General features: G+C 36.0%; 1 protein-coding gene across 2 annotated transcripts; it reads right to left on the bottom strand.

The window, feature by feature from the left end:
* Positions 1-499: 499 nt before the first annotated feature.
* Positions 500-17,357, bottom strand: LOC111342684 (lymphoid-specific helicase). Of its 2 annotated transcripts, XM_088752170.1 has the most exons (19): positions 17,000-17,357; positions 15,213-15,248; positions 14,740-14,835; positions 13,961-14,092; positions 13,253-13,435; positions 11,260-11,427; positions 10,417-10,539; positions 9,857-9,967; positions 7,792-7,974; positions 7,274-7,497; positions 6,720-6,845; positions 6,503-6,605; positions 5,561-5,722; positions 4,618-4,754; positions 4,023-4,245; positions 3,212-3,331; positions 2,263-2,379; positions 1,674-1,833; positions 500-1,139 (listed from the first exon to the last, which is right to left on the bottom strand). In XM_088752170.1, exons 3-19 carry the CDS (start codon positions 14,752-14,754, stop codon positions 880-882), a joined length of 2,547 nt encoding a protein of 848 aa, XP_088608296.1. In that variant the 5' UTR covers positions 14,755-14,835; positions 15,213-15,248; positions 17,000-17,357; the 3' UTR covers positions 500-879. The 2 variants fall into 2 exon arrangements, with proteins under 2 accessions (XP_088608296.1, XP_088608295.1); XM_088752169.1 differs by lacking the exon at positions 15,213-15,248.
* Between the last annotated feature and the right edge of the window lie 18 nt (positions 17,358-17,375).

Below are 17,375 nucleotides of genomic sequence, written 5' to 3'. Positions count from 1 at the left end.
CACAAAGTTGTCCAAAAGATGAATGTTGGAACGATAGAGTCATTATCAACTACAGATCACGTGTCCGCTGCTTAATGCTACTCGAGCAACGACAGGACTTTTCCTTGGCGAAAAGTCCATCGACGAAAATTTTGACATGGCTTGCCTCCATGCCGCTAAGTGTGCGCTTCAAACAAATGGTCATGTTAATTCTTAGCTAGCCTGAGCAAAGCAGCTGTCTTTTCGCTCCCTTCGTTTCCCCGCGAAAGAAACGAAGGGAGCGAAAGGACGGCTGCTTTTGTCAGGCTAATTCTTAACTTGAAAAAAGAAATCCGTGGATGTTCATTGCATTCCTCACCGCTTCGGATTAAGTTTAAGGGCTTAACATTAAATCTGTCTATTGCATGTGAAACACAATTCATGAAGGTAAGGCAGAAAGGTAGAAAACCTGGCAGATTTGGTAGAAGCTAAGGGATGGGACATTAATTTAACGTCGAAAGGACAATGACTACATAACCTTATGAATAAAGATTAAATTTATTAATTCAATATCGGCTCTCCCCTTATTAAAGAAATAATACAGTCCCATAAATACAACCTGAACACAGCGTCTCCCAACACATATCTGTAATAATTAAGATAACTCGAGTAAAATGAGAAACGTGAAAACCACAAAGTTTTTCTCAATTAATCTCACCTCTATATGAGTTCGTTCTGGAGTCTATTTCTCAAGGAACAACTGTTAAGTAACGAAGTAAATATTTTGAACAGTAACGAAATTAAGTATACTCGCAAAAATTGGCTAAATATGGAAGGTTCTTCAACGGTTTGAACTCGATTACAAGAACTTTTTAACTGAGGATGAAAAAGAAGTATTTCATCTTTTGATAAATCTGCTGCCTATTCGGAAGCAGGGATATCTGTAGCCGCCAACACACGGAACAATGCATTGTCTTCTTGACCTCTCTTGGGTCTTCCAGATTTTCGCTGTGCTGAAGGTTTAGAGACAAGATCACTTCTGTCGAGCAGAGCCATTAGATCTTGATCTTTAATTAGCAAACCGTCGCTGGATACCACTTTGTGATGATCGCTCATCTCCAACAATTCGCGAAGATCCTTTGTCTCTAGTCCTCCTGTATCCCGGTTGCCCTTGAATTTTCCTGCAGATGAACACAGAGCGTTCTGCTGAGTGAAACGTTCCTATCTATAACAGGGAACTATTGAATGAACATACACTGACAGAAACAGCGTGTGAACAGTAATTAGAAAAAACAAATTTCCATAAATCTGAAACTGTATTCACGAATAAGTAAGTATAACCGTGTCTCAATTACCTTTTAGGTGGTCTAATACAACGAATATATGAAATTCATATATTTTTAGGTGGTCTGTTTTTACATGGGGTCTGGAACTCTCACAGATCTTCCATGAGCCTGTTATCTTTATGACTTATTTTTATCTTTATTTTTTAACGTTTCTAACCAGTAGCTACTAAATCGTAATAAATAAATTAGGACAGCTTACATCTTATCTACATTCATATCGATTATGATTGCTACGGTTTTTGTTCCAAGAACAAATCAAAAGGCATTTTAGATACTGCCACCTCTGCTCAACGTGTCGGGGATTACGAAAAATACAAAATAATTACAGCGAAGCACGCTCTGACGGGAGTAACCATTACCCATTCTAACCTTTGTGGATGATCATTTTTTCAAGTTTTCTCTTGCTTCCTGCTCTCTCGACAATCTTCTGATCAACAGTATTTGCAGTAACAAAACGATACACTACAACTGGTTTGGTTTGACCAATTCGATGACAACGATCTTGGGCTTGCAAATCCATCTGTGGATTCTGAAGAATCGAAAACAAACAGATTTAAATCTAGCGCGAGTTAAGCTTCGTGAAAAAATTCTAAAAGAGAAGTCTTGGCTCACACAGCAGAAGAAGCCCATCGTAGATTTTGAAGCATGATCTAACAGTGGCGGGGTCACAGTGAGTATTGATTGTTATTCCTGTTGTACAAGTAGGAGACACATTCAATCCATTTTAGGCTACCGCCGTATCTCCTAAAATGTCATTGGGTTTCTTTGATTTTTTATTGTTACCTGTTTGGTTTGTTCTCGTGGCTGAAAAAGTTATGTGCCTCGCCCAGGAACACCATACAAACCAACCAGCCACGATGTGATCCTCAGATACCATATCAGTTATGAATTGTTTTATTCAAGGCTAAACATCACCTTGACCCTACCCAACTAACAATTATTGTTAACATCGACTCACCCAATCACTATCATATATTATAACTGTGTCCGCCATAGCCAAGTTCAGACCCAGCCCGCCAGCTCTTGTACTCAACAGAAAGACACGCACTGATGGATTAGATTCAAACTTCGCTATCTACGTAAAGTGTAAGAAATCCAAAAGGACGGTAAGTTAATGGATGATAGGTCATAAACTGAGAATACTTAGCTTGTAGTAAATATAAAATGTTTTCCTGGTACCTGTTTGGTTTGTTCTCATAGCTGGGAGTGATGAACTCAAAGGAAACTTATGCACCATTCACACCAGCAAAACATGTTGATTTGATCGGTTTTAACTGAATAAGAATCAGCAACTGAAACTGAAAGACTAAATCTCACGCGATGTTCAAGTCGTCACTAGCTTTTATTTTCATTGCACTAAACATAAGTTCAAAATTCATCAGTTTTAGGTATTAAAGCAGCTTCTATAAAGAAAACAATTTGAAAACGTTTCAACAAAATCAGCTCCAAAACGTGTTTTAGCTTTGACTAGTGTGAATGGAGTACTAGGCTAAATGTTAATTGACATTGACAAACTGATGACCAAAGAGATATTGTACACCTACACATTAAATTGATGTAGATCTGGGCCGGGTTGTTCAAAAGTAGGTTAAGATAACCCAAGGTTAGTGCGAAATTTGATTTCAGATCTGGAAGCTTTAAAAGAAATTCAGCTTGATTCCATTTGTCTACAATTTGATGATTAAATGCCCTAAAATAAATTGGGAGAATTATCCCAAAATGGCTTTTTATCAGAGAAATATAGAAACCTGGATTAAGATTTAACCCTGGGTTAGTGCTAATTGTCCTTCGAACAACTGGGCCCTGGAGTACAATAGGTCCTGGCAAGGATAAGCAGCTCTTTCCTAAAAAACACAGCAACTGGTTATTGAGCTTGTAAACTGTTTGATATACGATCCTGTACTTACCTCTTCCTGCCTGTTTACTATCTTCATTTGTCCATCCAACCTGGAATAGCCAAAGTTCCGCATAATGCAGTAGTCTTCCAAAATATCCATCAAACTGGTCCATTGAGAGAAAATCAACACCTAACACAATACATGAATTAAGTCAAATCTACTGAGCAAATTTGTTTTATCACAGCAAAGAATCAAAACAAGTACTCAAAAAAATGACTTCATCTTGAGATTATTCACAGAATGGTGGACAAATACTTCCATAACTGGACCATGGAAAGTGTTTCCAGAAAGATTAGATAAGTTTAATCTGCACTCCTTACAGCGATAGAAATACATGAAAAAGCTAAAAAAAAGAGTTAATGTACACTAAACCTAAAACACTTTAAAAAAAATATAACTGATTGAACGTTTGTAGCTTCTAAAAAGAGGCATCTTTAATCTTTTCTTAAAAACAGTGCTGAAAGACTTAATAAATTGTTTGTAGGTAGAGCATTCCATAACCTAAGGGCAGTGGCCACAAAAACATTAAAAATGTACTCCATGCAAGTTTAGTGATTATCAGGGCTCAACATTAATGGTAGCTAACTAGCCAGACTAACAGAAACTCAGTTTTGGCTAATAGTTTTTTATTTCCACAAGCCAGTTTGGCTAGTAAACAACCTGAAATTGTCGCAACATCTAAATTGTCATGAGCCACTTGGCTAATAAGTTAAAAAGTTAGTGTTGATCGCAAGCCCTGATTATTATTTAGTAAATACAATGAATGTCATCATATCTGAACTGCACCACAGTCTACCTAAAGATAATCATAACCTGATACCTTGTGTTCTCTTTGTATCAGTTTTGGTAGCATTTGATCAAGCATCATCATCTTGCCTGAGCTTGTAACCAACTGCTCATCAACTTTGCGTAGTAAAGTTCCCTCCTCCAGTGGACACTCTATCAGGTATGGATGGTTACAGCATTTCCGAAGTAGTGTTAGGATGCTGTTCATGTTGACTGACACAACTGTACTTGGTGAGCTTGTGCTAGCCACAACTTCCCTGTCATAAAAATAATACTAGTGGTCAAACAAGCAGTTTATTCAAGCTGCAGTTAGAATTCTTCCCCAATTTACTCATTTCAGGCCAAGTTAAAGTACCTGTACATTTATTAATTTCCTTTAACCTCATATATTTTACCATAATCTGAGACAAACAAATACATTAGTCCACAAGTAACTGATAAATGAATAAAAATATAAATAAATAATGATAAATAAACTGGACAATTGGAAGAAATATTGGTTGTTCTTCTATATTTATTAGTGGGACTTACAGAAATAACAGCTTGAAACATGAATGCTGTGTTAGGGTTAAACATGTAAATTTCTATCTGAACTTCGATGGGACATTGTACTTAATGAAGTAACAAACCTATTAGCATCTTGCTCCTTCAAATAATTCTGCATCTCAACTTCATCACCATTAAAAAACACGCTGTAACTGAACTCTTGTCTACTCTTTCGCTTTCTTCTTCCGGTACTGCTAAACTCTACTGGATCATCAATTTTCTAGAATGACAAAAGCATAACTTGTTTATTACTTTGGACACTGAAAATGAATTGGTACCATTATAGCCAAGAGTTAAATATATCTCAGGCATGCATGCACAAAATCTTGTAGTGACTACATTAAAAGCTACACTCAGACACAGTTGAGACAAGTTCAAATGAGGTAAGCACAAAATGTGATTGAAAAGGTAACAAATTTCATTTGGAAGAACTTCTAGAAAGTCTTCAGAGCAGCACATCTCAGGATATCAGACAAGCATTCATCACATCTAATGCACTTCAACTGCTGGTTGGATTCAATCGAAAGAAGGGCACTAATGGAACACTGGGTAAAGACATTCTGATATCCCTCAGCTGCTGTCAAATATCATCACTGATAGTTGAGAAACTATGCTGCATAAATGAGTTTACTTCAACAGCACTAAAATTGTGCTTAAAGTGCTGTTGCTAACTTGCAAATCTATACTTTTCACACCAAAGCACAAGGTTTTCTTTAAGAAATAAAGCAGCAGGAAAATAACAGAGTAAGAGGAGAACACTTTTGATATTAAAAAAAAGTGTGAGCTGTGTAGCTCTTAGTTGGACAATGCATCTGTTTCTGATGTCGAACAAAGACCCAGAGGAGCAAGACAAACATTTTATTGCATCATGATGTTAAAAGTACCTTTGTAAACAGTAATTAATTACTCCTTAGGAAAGTGTTCCTTCAGTCACATTTCACTAGGGTTCACCAGTAGAGGGATACTATTAAATTAAAAGCATAAAAATGAAAAAATAGTTATAATTTAGTCAGTCCCAAGTATCACCTTCTTCTGACCAACAATGTCTGGGAGTGTCTTGTCCAAACACGCTTTGTACAAAGTCTGCTGCTTCTCTGTCAATGGTGCATAAACCAAAACCTCTTTCTTAGGTGGCAAGGATAATTCCACTTCAGTTTTCAGGCGTCTCAAGAGGAAAGGTGTTAGTATCTAAAACAAGACAAGATGTGGTCAAATAATGATTCAGTTTGAATACTGGAATCTATCACTAGGATAAACCAAAAAACTGCTGCTGCCAAAAATACTGGACTTATAAAAGTTTCAGTAAAGAAGTGGTTGAAATGTAATGCACAGTAGAATCCAAAGCACTGTTTTAGACATGCATGAGCATGAGAAGAGTTTCCTCTGGGCAGTAATTTAAGACAAAATTAATGAACATGACATGTGTTAGGAAGAGATGCAACACAATCACACAGCTATATATCCCCTCTGAAGGCCTCAACAATAGTTACAATAGGCATACAACTGGTTTTGACTGGTCAGTGAATATGGCTAAAGTCTCGTGTAATTAAGTCATGCTAAGTTAGCCAATATCTGAGGCATATAATTTTTACTGAGGATTCAATTATAAAAAAGGGCGATAAACAAGAGAGTGGTTAAATGAATGACATAGGTTACCAGGTGTAATGATGATAATGGAACTAGTCAGGGCAAGTGCTTAAGAGAGAGGGTTTTAACAACTCCCTTAGACAACTGGGGTAGACATAATGCAAAGGTAGGCAACAACTTGAAGAAAATAAGCAGAAAGGGAGACTGAAATAAGATTGGGAAGAAAAGCTGGGGCTGTCAGCCAAAGTGACTATAAAGAACAAAGAGTGTTAATTTAAGACCTTTATGACTTCATGTCCCTACTGATGCAATGAAGATAGGTGATACTGATGACTTAAAATTTAAAAAACTTTTCATGTTGTAAAATAACATGTAACATACAGCATGAAGTCTCTGTAGGACTTGATGCTCCCTCTCTTGTTGAATAATCTTCTCATTTCCACCATCTTCACTGAGGGCGCTAAAATCAAACCAGCTCTGAAAACTAAATGCAGATCATCTAGCTGTCAGTTATATCACACAATCAGGTAACATATGGTATTTATAGGTTAATTACTATACATTAACCTATCTGTGGATGACATGGAATAATACTCACCTATCTAGGTCATCAAATATGTCTGGTAAAAGGAAATTCAACAGGGACCAAAGCTCTGACAAATTGTTCTGCAATGGGGTGCCTGTAAGCAGCAAACGATTTGCTGTCTTGTATGTCTTCAACTCCCTGATAAATATCAAAGCAAGATCACTGTTTTATTCATTTTTTGCCTTTTCCTTCTTCTTAATAGAGTCACTTTTAACTTTGTAGGCATCAACTAAACAAGAATGATGGTGATTCTCAATGCGTTAACCCCACGAACTGATAGTTCATTCATTCCTCTTGCTACTACACATTTCCTTGTCAATTAGTTAGGAGAATTTGGTGTAACACTGAGATAACATCTTCTGCCTGATCAGTTTAAGTATTCTCATTACCTGTTTGCTGGATGATGTGTGGATATTAAGGGGAGAAGTAACATGTTCATAACTTCTGGGATTTAAAAGGTTAACAAAAGACTCTTCAGTAACTAGACACTTCTGTGGGGAGGTGGGAGACACCCAATTATTTTAACATTTACATATGCCAACTACCAGAACAAGCTTTCCTCTCACCTGATAAGCTTACAATTAAGGTTTTTAATGCGATGCCCTTCATCAACAATTAGGTACTTCCAGTTCAAATCATGCATGGTTTTCTGATCTCTCATACAAATCTCATAGGAGGTGACAACCACAGGCAGAGTATAAATTTCACCTTCCACATGCACCAACTTTCTCAGCTTGCCCCTCAGACGCAGACGTTCCTGGTGTGAGCCATGATAAAACAACACAGGAATCTAAATAGAGAGTGAGAAAAAAAAAATTGCAATTTAGTCATCTACCATCTAAATGGTAAATATATCTAATTTTTTTGGCAGTTAAATTGCAAAAACATTTTCAAATTTGAATGAACAATGCTTGCTAACTATCAACCAAAAAGTAATCATACAGGACAGTTTCTAAGTCTGAAAACATTTATAAAGCAACCTTAAGCCAGACCTCAACACAACACTTCTTGATAATATCAGGCGAAGAAACATATTTTTCTACAACACCACCTGAAGTTTGTTTGCATTGCCTTACTACTGTACCTTTGGGGAAAATTTCTGGAATTCTCTAACCCAGTTATTCAGTGTAGACAGAGGAGCAGCTACAAGATAGGGTCCTCTGACTCCCATTTCAATAAAGTGTGCCAATAATGAAATGCACTGCAGGGTTTTCCCAAGACCCATCTCATCAGCTAGGATGCCATTCATACCATTTTCATAAAGGACCTGTTGATTAAAGATCATTACCAGTACACAATCAGTGAATGTAGCTGAACCCCAAAGTTAGCCAACTTTATCTCACTAGTCAAAAACAGTCTTCCTGTCACAGTTCGTGTAAAATTTAGAGAGACTGCACAGAAGCCATGTCATATTTTAAAAGATATACAGAACATCTGGCAAAGTCTGAGATAATCAAACTTAATGACCGATAAAATCTGACTGCAAGAGAGGACAAGTTTCTCTAAGAAATTGTCCAAATGTCAACAAGTGAAAAGTTTAGGATGCCTCTAACCTTCTTCAAACTTTAAGGTTGAAAAGCTAGTTTTCAATCCAATCAAACTGGAATACTTGACAAGTTTGAACGTAGGTACTAAAAGTTGGAATCACCTGAAACCACCTAAAACCATCCGAAACCATCTGAAACCACCGATGAAACCACCTGAAACCCCCAAGGAAACCATCTGAAATTACCTGAAAATATCTCGAAACAATTTAAAACAACATGAAAGCACCTAAAAAATTAAAGGTAACATGAGAAAATAAGTGTTAACAATCGAGTTAATCCACAGGGAGCCCGGCTTACGGATATCGTATATAATGCCCTACAGTACAGAATAGGCACCACAAACTGGGCTTTAGGCTTTTTTTTCCTCAAAATCTCAACTATCTAGTCAATTTACTTAGACAGTGAAAGTTAAAGCCACCATTCATCAGCTGTATTCTGTCATTTGCAGTAAAATACCTTGCAAAAAATCCACATATATTTCACTTTTGGAAAAACAAAGTCAGTGAAATTCTAGGTCACGCTATAAATTCGTCTCTGATTAAAAAGTATCACAATGTTCAAAATTTCCTTAGGAAGTTTGAAAATCTCCAGGCCTTCCTGCGCTTTTTTATATATAATTTGCATGATCCTGTTGAAAAAACTTCACGTATTTCTTTTGATTTAAAACAGTTTCTTCTTTGCATTCGCGATCGCATGTTGTTATTGTCATGCAAGTGCTTTGTCAAGAAATGAATTCGCATATTCCCGTGCAACTCCCAGCCATTTTTAGAGCTAATTGAGTGTGTTTTCAACAAGAACGATGGAATGTTTCCTTGAAGACCTGTTTGTGGTGCCTATTCTGTACTGTAAGGCATTATATATGATATCCGTAAGCCGGGCTCCCTGTGGACAAACTCGACTGTTAACACTTATTTTCTCACGTTAACCGTAGTTTTTTAGGTGCTTTCATGTCTTTTTAAACTGTTTTGAGATATTTTCAGGTAATTTCAGATGGTTTCCTTGGGGGTTTCAGATGGTTTCAGGTGGTTTCATCGGTGGTTTCAAATGGTTTCAGGTGGTTAATCATCGGTGGTTTCAGATGGTTTCATCGGTGGTTTCAGATGGTTTCAGGTGGTTTCAGATGGTTTCAAGTGGTTTCAGGTGATTCCACCTTTTAGTAACTACGCAAGTTTGAAAAGTAAATACAGTTGAACCTCGATTGTCCGGACTCATTGGGACCTCGGTAAATAGTCCGGATAATCGAAAATATGAATATTAATGATATAGAAATGTAAACAAAAGGTATACAGCAGAGAAAACATCATTTTAATTGCGATATCTACACAGCCTGTATGTATTTACAGGTAACGCATCAGAATATTTCTGTCTCATCCACTTGCCAATTTTGAAAAGCACACAGGATAATACGCTGTTTCAACAGTCTTTAGAAAGGATTATTAGGCTTTTTGCGACTCAGAGTTTTCAAGATCACAACTAATTAATATTCATGAAAAAATTGGTACCATCGAAGAAGTCCGGATAATCGAGGTCCAGATAATTGAGGTTTGACTGTACTAAGCCAATTGCTTGATACTAATAATTAACACCTGTTATAACCTTTACCTTCAGCCAAGCAAGACCTTTAAGCTGATATGGCCTTAGTTCTCCTCCAGTAACAAATCGGGGTTGAGTTGTTGATTTGCTTTCATCACTGCTGCTTGAGCAACCAGGCTCCTTGGTGATAAATTTTTTGGAAAATCAAAGATACTCTCCAAAGCTATATTTTGAATGTAACGTCTTACTTTTTGTCTAATAATGCAGTCACTTCTACTAGCTGCACTTGTTTTCATTATAATTATGGTGAAGTCAAATGGTTGCGCATCACTTTGTGTTCGACAATTCTTACTGCTCTTAATGGTTTAATTTGATTCAAGCTGTTTTTGTGCCATTCTTTGATGAAAAGGAAATTCAATATACCCATGAGAGTCAACCAGATCTACAACTCCACAAAGAATCTTACATACAAAAACAGTGAGTTGGAATGAACCAATCACAAATCAAATTTGTTTGAGTTAGGGAAAGGCAAATTTAGAGACATGCTTGGTCATGTAATATATTGATTTTAGGAGGAAGAACATGTACAGCTGTGTCAGGCTGAATTAAGAATTCTTCAAACCGATTACCATGCTCTCTTCCTCATGTTCTCCATTCATTTCTGGAACACACTGAGCTCCATGTATAGTAGATGAAGATTCCTTGCCAGCGTTCTTGCTATCTTCTGATACTTTGCATCTCTTGGTTAGTGACTAAAAAATAAAAAAAATGTTTTTTGGGCCTGATGAATGAAAACTGTGAATATTAACTTTGTTTTTCTTTAAAAGCTATATTCAAAACTCAAAACCAGGTCCAGAAATTTGACATTTGAGCCTTAAGGTAAACTTTGAATTTAACAAGCATCTGGTAAAATAACTCATCCAGAGAAATTATCCACATAATCTTTTACTTTAGTGGTACTCAGTCTACAGTGTTGATAGTGTAGTATAATTTCGGCCGAGGGTCAGTTAGTGTTGAGCTGTTTCGATGCTTAGGTTAATTTTGGTTTTAACGTGAGCTCACACACGGGGTGGAGGGCACTCAACTGCTTTACAATCAACTGAATCTACTTTATTGCTCGAATCAAGGTTCTTACATACATAATAGTAGCTAAATCATACGTGATACAAAATACAGAAGATAATACGAGTTTTCCTTGGAATAAACAACTTAATTACCATGTATCCGCAATTTCACAGATATGGGAGGACACTTACTTAAATCCTGCGGAACTAATGTTCCTACGTGTTTTTAGACGGAAAACACGAAGTTTCCATATTCCATGTGACACGCAGTAGGAGTATTTTCATGGATACTCCAACAACAAAGGGTTACACATAAATCATACTTCCAGTTTTAATTATGTAACCAAAGCTTGTTCTAGAATTGTTTGTCACGCTTTGCTTAACTTTACAACAATAGCTACTTGTTACCTCTTTGTCAAGATAGTTACATATCATGTAGCTTGAGGAATCTTCTGCCTTTCTTTTTTTCCCTGTTTTTCTGTTGGAGACTGTTTTCTTTCTTTGAGGGCTAGTTTCCACAACACCATTCAATTTCTTGTGACCTCTTGTACTTATTCTGCGTTCAACCTGGGGAACCTATACAAACATATACATATAAAGTTAACATAGCTTCATAACTCCTATCATCCATGTACTTGAAGGAAGTTGCCTTCAAATTCACCAAACTACTACATGCCACGTAGATATCTGAGCACTGACTTTTGTGAAATAATGTGTATACGTTATGAACAATACACTTCACAATATAAACTGTAACTTTCTTAACGGTAATTTTTTCATTCTACATTAAAAATTAATTGTTTATTATTATCATCATTATTATTTTCTTGCAAGTTTAGCCCTCATCTAATCTCTACATGACACATGGCTATGTAAAGACTAAATTATTCAAACTTAGACCAATGAATGCACCAGTTAGTATACTCAATCAGTTCATAAAAACAAGTCAGATTCATAACTATACAGAACAAGATGTCTCTAGTGACTTGTATTTTGTTAAATTCTCTAGAAAAGATAAAATGTGTGCTTCTTTCTTGAGAATTGGTGCCCAGATTTAGAACTCTATCCCCTATTCGATTAAACAACTTAAACGCTCGTCTTTTCATAAAAAGATAAAAGAGTTACTACTAAATTTTTTACTGTTAGAAGATGAATACGTTAAAGTCTCCCGTCTTACTAAGTTATTTAATACTTCAGGTTAGCCTCTTTTTGTAGTGTTAATATACTTACTCTGTTTTATGCTTATTCTATTTACTGTATAGTAGTGTTTTCTTTATTTATTTAGTCCATCTGTAGACAAATATTATACTTGTAAATTGTCCTTAGATCTCCCTGCCTCGATTATAGTTCATAAGCTGTTTGTGGGGAGAAATCAATGTACCTATATATATTTTTAATCTTAAAATAAATTGTTGTTGTTGTTGTTGTTAATATGAATTAGAAGGCAACAAAAAGATCAATCATCCTAACAACAATGGTGGGCTTTCAGAAGTGAATATTTATCTAATAAGATGACTCTAGACTCCAATAACCGAGATTTCTAAACTAGGTACTCACAGGCAGTTTACACATTCTTTAAGATTGAGTGATTTGTTCAGCACGTAAGTCATGAGACTCAAATAGGGCCAATGGCTGAGCATTGTGAAATTACTTTAGAATATTACTATTTTGGTATCTATACTTGTGTTATTAGCAATCAAGCAAGCAACAAGCTTAATCCTAGCTTCTTAGAAAGTTTAAGTTTCTCTCCTACCCACACCATAGACAGTTTTGACTAGTGTTTGTAATTCATTCCTGATTACTGGACCATTGTTCTATTATATCCATTCACTACCTTTGATGCAATGGTCTGATGTTTTACATACGTAGGATGAATACATTTAATAGTCCCAAAAATAAGCCTCTGTCTGTTGTGATGTTTAGAATGAAATAAAGGGCAATGAGGAAATAATGGAGGAATCACTGGTTGTGACGTTGGACATGGAAATTATCATCAAACATAGAGTCGATATGTCCAACAATTGTAAACATAGACTCAAACATGGAATCATCTGTCTGCACAAGTATTGGCAGTTAATTCCCAAGCACATCTAGTGCATCAATTTCAGCAGAAACTTTATCCACTGAAAGCAATGCAAAAATAGCATTTACAAGCCAGTACATTTCAAATAAATTATATTATTTTGATAGGAACATGCTTCAAGACCCCCCAGAAGAACTTGCACATTGCAACTTCATGTAGCCTACCAGATATTCATTAAAAACCCTGACTATCACTCTTTGAAATTTGAACAAAGGTGCAAACTGCTATGGAAACACTTGACGAGATAAGGAATAAGGAATAAGGAAAAAAAAAAGAGAAATAAAATGGAAAAGTGCTTTGAGTTTATGTTAATACTACCATTTGCATGCCATCCTTCTGGTTTCTTTTCTTTTCTAGCTTTTCTTGTTTCTTCTCTGCTTCCACTTTCTGGTTTTCCATTTTTTTAAGAAGAAAGTCACAATAAATTTGTGACTTTTCCAACAAAAGCATTAGGCGAAGCGTCCTTTTCTCATCTTCAATACTCTCCCATTCTTGTTCAGCCTGGGTAAAATGAATAAAAACTATAACCATTTAAAGATACTTTACCTCTATTCAACACAACGAGGTATTTTGTAGTTATAGGAATAGGAGCTGTTTTCCCTCTAGAATAAATTAAAGCCAAACATTAAAAATGGAAAGGAAATACCCTATCAAGAACCACTTCCTAGGGTTTTTTCACCACCATGCAATGCAATCAAAACCCACTGCTTTCAGAGAAATATTTTGTTGGAACACACACTTCCATGAAGGTTTCAGCTTTGAAATTAGGTTTCATTGCAAAATAATTTTCTTTTCAATTTCCAAGAGTAAACTGCAAAAATTTATTTTTCCATTTACAATACAAAAAATGCAAACTTACATACTAAAAGAAAAGATGGTGTATGCAAGTCTGGAAGATCAGTTTTTTGTGCAAATCACATGATTATAAAATTCAGGACTTACTCATTACATCCTTTATTTATCACTAAATAATTAAACAAATCATTCATTAACAGGTTTGAAAATCAATGGAATGTAATAACCTACCTTAATTCTCATAGCTTTTTGTTCTTTGCTAGAAACCTCATGAAGAGCTTTCTCTTCTTCTTCCATGGCTGCAGTAACTTCACCCACATTTGAGTCTTCTGAAGGTGACAGCGAGCCAACATTGTTATTCTCCTGTAAACAAAGTCAAGTCTAAGACTTTCTTCAAAGCCTAATTTTTATCCACTCTTTTGCAAGTTATTTTAAATACATTTAAGTGAAGGACAACAAAAATAGGCATTTGGTTCCTGAAGAAATGACTCAGCATATGTATTTATGTAACATTCAAACAACCTAATCAGTATAGCATAGCCAGGGGTTTCATTAAGGGCTGGGCACCGGCCAAATTGACTGGTTGTAAGGAAGGTTTTGCCCACCTGGTTTAACAATCTGGAGGAAGGTTTATCTTAAAAAGAAGTTTAGTTCAAAAAGTTTTGCCCGCCTGTGAAAACCAGTTGCCCTCCTGCTGAAAAAATTAATGAAACCCCTGCATAGCTGAAAATGCAGGCTTTCTAAGTTACTGTCATTGTTGTCATTCTTCAGACTTTTATGCCAGAATGTCCTGGACATTGTGAGCTAACTGTATGACTCCATTATCTGCTGATGTGATAATTTCTTACTTAAGTGTTTAAATGCTTACTTTCCTAAAATGAAACACAATAGTTATGGTTTCATTTGGGAGTAGAAATTGACAGATCGATGATTGTACTGCACAGAATTTTCAAAATGGTGGGTTGTTCATTCAACAGATGCAGCTAACTATAAATGGCAATATTCCTTACCTGTTGACTTGTCATTGTTTCTTCAATTCCTTTACATTCAACTTGTACAGCTCCTGTGATAGTTTCAATACCATTCCCTTTCCAATAGTTAACAAACTGCAATGTTAACCAATCAAAGTCATTACCAAAACAACCGAGTTTAACAATCTCCCTAAGGTTGCATATAATTAAAGCCATTAAGCTGTCTACAATACACAATCCTGCATATTGCTCATCCTTGCTCTTTAGCATCTCTCTAGAATTAACATCCCTCCTTAAAATGTCATAAAATATCTGCCTTAATCTCACTCAAAAATTCTAAATGCTACCAAAAGAAGACTAATCATAACTCGATGTAGGGTTTTAAAAAATAAATTATTTTCTAGAAATTGTCAATTAGTGTCGGGAACACTAATTACTGCTCAGATGCAAGTTTCTGATGCTCTGATGCAGCACACCATTGAATAACTCCAGTGATTAATTTATACACATACCTAAAATTTCCATAAATCACTAGCTCCCTGAACTACCTGTTGAGGATTCACATTGAAAACATGAGTGAGCTGAGATTGACATCTAAGCGGGGAACATTTCCATTTGCATTGTCGCATTGTTGACCCTTTTTTTTAACGTGGTATTGCAGTGAAGAACAACTAGCATTGCAATGTTGCAGTGATCTCAAACCTTATAGTTGTAGTCACGGCACCTCACCTTCGCATACAAATTCATGCTTTTTGTACATTGTTTTCTGTTTTCAGTTGTTCCGTGTAAATTTGTTATTTTATCAGGATCGTCAGTCACTCTTGACACGTTTCATTTCATATTTTCGTGTTCATTTTTTATACATTGTTCCTATTGTTTGGTATAGCTTCTTAATCTACCGTAGTTTTCTTGTCGCCATTGTCATTATGTTTTAGTTGTTGTAGTCGCCACATAATCTTGTAAGTTTCATTATTTTGTCCATCATTTTGCCTGTTTAATTTGTATTTTGTTTTGCTTTCCCGTTCCGTATATTTAACTTGTTCATGTACATTGGCTTTCAGTGAATCGCTAGTAAAGGTGCAAATTTCTTGGATTTGTGGATTTTGACTACAATAGTGTACAATGTTTGTAATTTCGAATCAACAGTGTTCAGTAAAATAAAACAGTTTTGGTGTTGCAGTTAATTCTTTAACCCTTTTAAAACTAGATTTTGAAAACCTAAGGTTAATTGTTGAACAAAATAAGCAACCCATCCAAGTTAATCTCTAATAAACATTAGCTGATTAACCCCAGGCTGTGTTTGTTAATATCTTATTTGAACTCTGAACCTCTACCACATGCAATATCAGCCACCCAAAGACCAGTGCATTGGTAAAGATGAGTAAAACCATGCCAGGTAAATCCTGAGACTTTGACTATATTGCATTGTCGGGGTGTTAATAATATTTCTTGCAGTGATGCTGTGTTTGTTCCATTTTGTTTGTGGTGTTGCAGTATTCAGAACCTCTCATGTTCCTCTCATCTAAGTAACCTCCTAAACTAAATTAATGCTGTCTTTATGCTGATAAGGAAATAGCTACCACTTCATGTCACAAGATGTTACAAAAGGATTGAGCAATTTTTTAATCTAAACCTAGCATGGAGGATACGATATCAAAGAAAAGATATGAACTATTACATGACCTCTCTCAATTTTTCACAACGTTCTCAGAAAGTTCTAATGTACATCCCACGTTATTAACACTCCTGAAATAAGCCCCATTTATCACTTTCCTTTCAACTTTAGGTCAAAGAGATTGCTGGGGCCCAATCAATCGAGAAATTAAGGTGGCTGTGATCTTAAACTACAGATTTCCATCAAACTTTGCATGCCTGCTCAAAGATAAATCTCGATATGAATGATAGTTCTTGGCTTCATTGATATAAAGCTGTTTTAAAGGGTGTTTATAGTTTAATTGTTGCTTTGCGAACGTATAACGTCAAAATTATGTTCAGAACTTGACAATAATCGTGTCTTTGTTCGAATCTTCTATGATACGAATATATCTACGTAACGTGAACATCTTCAACCATCGTACGCATGCCTTCAAAGAATGGGTGTTTGTATGCGCTGAAACCGTTTTGAGCCACTATAAAATGTGACGGCGCAGAAATACCCTCCGATAATCAATGGTTTTTTCTTCGTAAGGGATAAAGGACTTAAGCAAATTGCAAGTGGCTACTCGATAGCAGTACAAGTTATAAAACTTGTGCATGCTGTGCAAAACTAAGTATTATGTAACTTTTATTTCTTCCTTACCTTTGATAAAGCAGGATACATGTCACCCGGATTAGTTTAGAGGCAGCATTCGAACACTAAATTTGTAGTCTTGACGCTAGCTACAGAACCAAGGTCGCCAAACAAACGAAGTAACTAACCCAACCAAACGAGGATCGGCGATTAAATGTGTACACGAGAGCAGTGACTCACCAGCCAGCACCAACATTCCCGCCAAATTTGTCACGTGGTATTACGGAGCAGGGTAGTGCTTTTACTTTGTCTTGAGTTATCTCTAAAAATACGATCTATTGCCAATTAGAGGCTAGTATTTTGCAGAATACATATTTTCAAGGCAGATGAACATTGAAAAGTGCTGTTACAAGTGATATCCTGATCCTGAAGTAAGAAATTACTC

Source organism: Stylophora pistillata, chromosome 3 (genome assembly GCF_964205215.1).
Source record: "Stylophora pistillata chromosome 3, jaStyPist1.2, whole genome shotgun sequence".
NCBI lineage: Eukaryota > Metazoa > Cnidaria > Anthozoa > Scleractinia > Pocilloporidae > Stylophora > Stylophora pistillata.
The sequence above is the reverse complement of the archived record's forward strand: the minus strand, read 5'-3'. Positions and strand labels throughout refer to the sequence as shown.